Genomic DNA, 6,471 nt, shown 5'->3' with positions numbered 1-6,471 from the left:
CAGCGTATGAAACATGGAATTGCTTGCTTCTTGGTTGGGCTTTGAAATAGTTTCTGTGCCAAATTGAGAGGGAGACGGAAAAAAGAGAGCAAATTGGCTTTGTATTCTTTTGTTAGAAAGAAGACAAAACACTCTTGTACCCTACCATTTACAGTCGGTGCCGGACAACGCCTGCCCACCTTGAACTCACCACTCAGCTGAAGGGAATATCAGGAAATTTGGGACCCCGAATGCAGTATCAGGACGTTTTGGACCCCTCGGAGCCCTTTCCTTAATACACTGGTAACATCGAACATGTCCAACCCATCCTAATTAGTGCTTTATCTTTTAGAAATTCTCAATTGGATACTCTCATCCATGGTTTAATTAAGAGAATTTAATGTTTTCTGTTAAAACCCATTTGAGAATTTTGATCTATTGATGACCCAATTAAGATAAACATTGTTTGGTTTGGAGATTCGTAGTTGGAAATTAATGGATAAGTTTGTGGATAAATTTGAAATCTTTAAATATATTTTATAGTAGTTATAACTATGATCAAATAGATAATGTGGACTCTTTGAGCTCGAGATATCTCTTTGGAGTTCCTTTCTTCAACCATGACTATAATAATTAAATTCACGGATGGTACATTACAAGTTAAAAAAACCTTACCGAAAAAACTAAAATTAAAAAATAATTAGATATAAGCTTAATATCAAATTACCCTTTGGTCAAATCATGATTAGAAAATAAAATTAGATTTAAGCTTAATTAGCCATGTAATTAACCACTTAAATTTTTCATATTTTCTTAATATATTGGCTAATTGGTTAAAGAAGTTGGCTTCATTTCTTAACTTCTCAGGTTCAAACTTTAGGACTAGCATCTAGAAAAATTATTAAATTTTCATGAATGCACTATATTGATAAAGAGGTTTTAAATCCATTAAAATGAAAAGGGCGTTCTTGTACAAAATCCCTGCCACTTTACAGTTATAGAGAGCGCCGAGTGGAGGACATTGATGTGATCAGAACATTCTCGCTGTCAAATGTCACCATCACATCGAAGAGAGATTCAAAGGGAGATCTTCAAAGTATAAACCTCTCTCTCGGCCTCTGCCATCGTTAGGGTAAGGACTGATTTTCGACACCTTCTTCTATATTCTATCCTGGGCTCATATATTCTGTATATGTTAAATTGAAGACTTCTGCTAATACGATGAAAAAAGCAAGGAACTTGCACCTGCAAGTCATACTAATCTCAATTTCTCTTGGATCTCTTTTATTCTGCTTCAATTAACATCCATACATAGTGAACGGACACTGGTGCAGTGCATGATCATTTTGGGCCTGGTTTGATGCCCCTTCATATCAATATTATTGGGCTTAGTCTAATACCATATTTATTTGGGTTGTCCTCATTTGGCAAAGCCATAATTCGAACTAACATCAACCTGGTGGATTCTCATGGCCGCTATGACTTTCTGTTAGTTAATTGTTCAAGTGATTTTTCACAATTGCCTAGAGTTTTACAGCCAAGGATTCAATGGCCTGGACGAGTCCAGTTGTTTATAAAACTGGGAAAGATATATAGTAGTAACAAGACAACAGTAAATATGACTCAAGAAAAAAAAATCTTGAAAGAACAAAGTAAAGTCCTAATGAGAATTGAAATTCTTGTCCCAGAAGATCGGAAAAAACATAGTTTCCCTTGTATCGTCTTCCCCTGTACCGTCTTTGTTCTGCTTTTACCTGCTGCGTACATAAGAACATATGTTCATAGCAGGATGGCCAAATGCCTGCAAATGGAAAAGACGTAGTGGCAAGAGCAACGACGACATTCATATGTTCCATTTTCTTCAGCGCATTGCAGCAAAGGGGTTCCTCTTCCACTGTAGAACACGGTGGTCCGTTTTCGCTCTTTCCTGCAACTTGGTCCAGGGAAACTTGTGCTTAGCCATATGTCGTTTGCTTGCAGCCACTCCCAGATAATCTCCCTGGCCCTGTCACACACACACGTTAGATTTTCATAAATCATCTTTCCTTTATGCCATATAATTTAATAAAATACTGATTAATGACTTAAAAAGACTTTGAATTGATAGCTTGTCATTTATCATTTCTTTACCTTGAGGCAGAGCCCTTCTTCAACATCACAAATAGGGTAATCACTGGGACAGCAGTACACAGAGTCAGCGCAGCAAACAGCATTCTCATATGCACAGCAACCGTAGACAAGACAGTAATCAAAGACGTTAAGAATGCAACAGCAAGTCTCATCACTCGGGCAGTAGGAGAAGTCTCCACAGTCACTTGGTTGAGGGGAGGGGGGAGGTGGCACTGGTGTTGGTGGAGGTGGAGGTGGAGGCGGTGGCGACGGAGGCGATGGAGGACTAGTTGGAGATTGTGCAGAAGCTTCTTTTGTTGGATATGAGGCCATTGCATTGATTGCGCATACACCATAAGGTAAATCAGTGTTCCTCTTTATATAGAAATATCCTTCAATTCCCCATGATGTGCCCCATGAATTCTTCACTATCCAATAATCTTCACCATTTTCTGAACCATAGCCAACTATCAAAACAGCATGATCAATGTCATCTGGATCATCAGAGCAGTCACCATCATAGATTCCCTGAGCAAGTCACAACAGTCTACTTTTATCACCCGCTTTTGAACAAGAATCTTAATTTCCAAAGACGTACGACAGAGAAGAGATACTTACACCAGTATACAGTTGGAAATCTATCGCAGAACCATCAATACCAACACTAATGGGTTGTTGAGCAGCAGCACACAAGAGTGCACTGTCCGTTTCATCTACATCTTTATACCCGTCAATGGATACAACTTTTATTTCCTCCTAATCAAGTAGAAACACCATCAATGAGACAAATAAGATACATTCAGAACTTTCTTGAAGTAAAAACGTTTGCTAAAATTTCTGTAAACTTAACCTACTGAGTATAAATCAACATCAAGAGGTTATATTAATACAGGGGGACCAAACCTTGGCTGTGTTGCAGGTACCATCAACTCCTGTATAAGGATAATTAGCTTCTGTATCGATTCCACCATTGTTTATAACCCATTCGAAAGCATAGTCCATATAGCCTCTTTCACACCCATAATTGGTTGTATCACAGTCTACAAGCTCTTGCTCTGAGAGGCTAATCAGGTCGCTAGTGACAATGGCATTTATTCCTTCTATGGCTCCAGTTGTGGAGAATGACCAACAACTTCCTGTGAACATTTCATGTCCAGACCACATTATTGTTTTCATGTCAAGACATAAATCGGATAACATTGGATGTGGGGAAACTCAGAAATAACTTTAACTTAAATAAACAAGTTTATTTCAAAATCTTGCTTTTATCATTTTTTATTTATTTAAAGATTCTAACTTGCAGGATCTCTCTTCCCTTAGGAATCATTTTAAGTCAATTTTCACCAAATATATATGTAACTTTACTCATTTTTAAAGCACTACTTATTTATAAAAAGCAACCTTTTAAATTATAACTTAAAATAAAAAAAATATTTGTTTATAATTAATATATAATAAATTCTTAAATATTTTTGGTAACTAATTACTTCTGATTCCTGGCTTTGTTTATAATTAATACATGCAATTGTTTTTTAAGAATATTTTTTAATTGAAAATACATTTAAAAATTTATTTCTTTTAATTTTAATATTAAAACTATGAAATATACTTAAAATAAATATCAGTTTTATATTTTTTTTTAAGTGAAAAAAAAAAAAACAAATTCAATAGTGAAAACAAACACTTTCTTCGGCTTATTCGAGGCACATGTCGTTGGATGGGCAAACGATATTCCATCTATATCAAGAAGAGAATCCTTCTTCCATCCTCCGACTCCGAGAGTAAAGCATGTGAGGCCGAAAACAAGCCACGCCAATCATTTTCTATTTCTTGATAAATGACATGATATTATGCACGTAGAAAACGGGGAATAATAATAATTGCACAGTATTTGCCCACCGGTCTAAGAGACATGTGTTATAATAAATATGGTCAATTGATTGGATTTCGATGCGTCTAAGAGTACTAAAGCAGTTGTTTTTTATTAAAATTATTTTTTAAAATTTATTTTTAATATCAATATATTAAAATAATTTAAAAATATTAAAATAATTAAATTTTAATAAAAAAAACAAGTTGAAATTTAAAGCAACAATTTAGGTCAAAGGTTTGTCCAATTCAGGTCAAAGGTTTGTTTTAAGGACATAGCTTCTTTTTCAGAACTTGGTGCTGCTAGATACCGTATATTGACATTTCTAACACAAATACTTATGCTTGCGAAATTTAAGATTTCTCAAACTAATGTTTTCTCGGCTTAAGGATGATAAATATCGAAACATCTGATTAATCATTTACATATAGCATTATATAAATTAATCTCTACTGACTGTCATTTTACGATCGAAGGTTTGTAGTAAAAGCCCTCAATACAGGGAAGCAATACGCATTTGATATCATAGACAGCGGCATTTCCTATTCTAAATCTCCCTTAATTAAATGAAGTTATTGAGGGAAGCTTACCACAGTCTCCTTGGTCCTTAACAGCAGTGACAACTCCCTTCTTCCTCCAATCCAAGCTGGAAGGTGCATCGCACGACTGCAAGTTTCTCCGACTCCTGTCTTCTGCATCAATCCTCGTTTTGTTGATGGGTTTCTTCACCTTTGACAGATAAAGTTGCTTGAACTCCTCATTGCTCAAATCAGCAAACTTGTTCAACCCCACCCTATGCCTCAGAGTTGTTTCCTTTCCTGTTTTCTCAATTATATATTTCAGGTTCCTCTTAAAATTCCCGAACCTCTTCTCTGCCTCTTCTGCATGCTTGTAAGCCTTCTGGTGCCTATCTCTCCATTGTTGAAAGATTTCAATGATGCTTTCATCTGGTGGAAGCTCACTGAAGTCATTGCCAACTATAGAGTACTCACTAGGGAGGCTAGAAGACACGCTTGTTAGCCCAACTAGAAGCAAGAGAATTAGATGAACCATTTGGGATTTCTTGAAATCTTCCATCTCTGATGACATTGATTTTTCTTATCTGTCTACACTGCAATTTTATATGGAGAATTTATAAGGTGAAAAACTATAAGCCCGATCAAGCCTACCAGTCAGCTCAAAAAAACGTCCTCATCTCTCACTTTCCGCCGTTTGCATTAAAAATTGGAGGGAGGGGTAAAATTATCTGAATTTTGAAAGTGACCGAAACGACTTTTGAGTTTGGAAGTGATTGAATCATAGGAACTGTAAAGGGTATTATGGTAGTTAAAACTGTACCACTTGTTCATAACCTTCTCGTAGCACCAAACTATTTTGGGTAGGTGATCATCTGCTATTCATATCCCTTGACTAGTGAGTGGCGCACAGGCAGAGAGCCCGAGACATCTACCAGTCACGATAAACGTGGTTCTCTGTTGTCGTGTGTAAATGTGTGCAAAAGATCTTATGTTTTTTACGAGTGGGGTTTGCCTTATGGGCTCTCTTCGAATTTCTTCTTGAAGCTGACCTTCATTTCTTGAAAAAGCTCTCTGACTAAAACTTTTAAGTGCTGCACCTACAGCAGCACAAACATCGTTCTGGCACTCTTAAATTGGCTGACTCACTAATTAAAAAAATGTATGTTCACAAATTTAAGAGAATTTCTAGTTCTTGAATGAAATGGTTTTAAGCTGGAGTGGATAATCTGGAAATAGTAACTCGGGTATAATTTAATTGGTCAGCTTCTGGGTTTGCTTTTTAGAGATCACTGATTCGAGTGTCACAAACCTTAGAACTACTAGAAATTTACATGGTCGTTAACTTCAGGATCTCGAGGGATTAGTCAAAGTACACGTAAGCTGGCCCGGACACCACAATTAAAAATAATAATAACAATAATCTGGGAATAGTGATCAGTCAAAATCTATTATAAAAACTGGTCTAGCTACTAGTCTTGCATGACAAAATTGCAGTAAACTGGTAGATGGATCGTTCATTTATAGTTTTTGACACTTGCCAACCAATTCACTGATACAGCGTCAATTTCGTTCACCAAAACTATTAGATCAAGGCCAAAATGATACAAATTTCAAACTTTTTCTAAAATATTCATATAAAGTAATCCAAAACCTATTATTTACCAGGAAGTCGGTTATGTGCATTGTTGTCCTCTACCCCACTCATGGGCTTATTTTATCCTCCTCTTTTTGCCTTCGGAAACAAAAAATTTGCCTCATCTTTTATTAGTTGATGATCATTTCCATCCATAAATGGATTCATCCGTTCATGAGATTCGGTAAAAAAAAAAAAAAAACTACTTAATACCAGACCCTGACGGCTATGGGATTTCAATCCAACTACATAACTGAGTATTTCAATCCATGACGGCTACCATGATCCTTTACGAATAGCCTTCTTTATTCGAAGAAAAAGAATAGGAGGATTTCAATCCAACTACATAACTGAGTATAATT

At 36.1% G+C, this 6,471-nt stretch overlaps 1 protein-coding gene across 1 annotated transcript; it reads right to left on the bottom strand.

The window, feature by feature from the left end:
- Positions 1-1,521: 1,521 nt before the first annotated feature.
- LOC7476337 (low-temperature-induced cysteine proteinase) lies at positions 1,522-5,200 on the bottom strand. The gene is made up of 5 exons (XM_002305707.4): positions 4,549-5,200; positions 2,992-3,224; positions 2,707-2,844; positions 2,110-2,616; positions 1,522-1,984 (listed from the first exon to the last, which is right to left on the bottom strand). Exons 1-5 carry the CDS (start codon positions 5,045-5,047, stop codon positions 1,841-1,843), a joined length of 1,521 nt encoding a protein of 506 aa, XP_002305743.2. The 5' UTR covers positions 5,048-5,200; the 3' UTR covers positions 1,522-1,840.
- Positions 5,201-6,471: the final 1,271 nt, after the last annotated feature.

The sequence above is a fragment of the Populus trichocarpa genome, chromosome 4, assembly GCF_000002775.5.
Source record: "Populus trichocarpa isolate Nisqually-1 chromosome 4, P.trichocarpa_v4.1, whole genome shotgun sequence".
Lineage (NCBI taxonomy): Eukaryota > Viridiplantae > Streptophyta > Magnoliopsida > Malpighiales > Salicaceae > Populus > Populus trichocarpa.
Note: the sequence above shows the minus strand (reverse complement) of the source record. Positions and strands in the feature narration are given on the sequence as shown.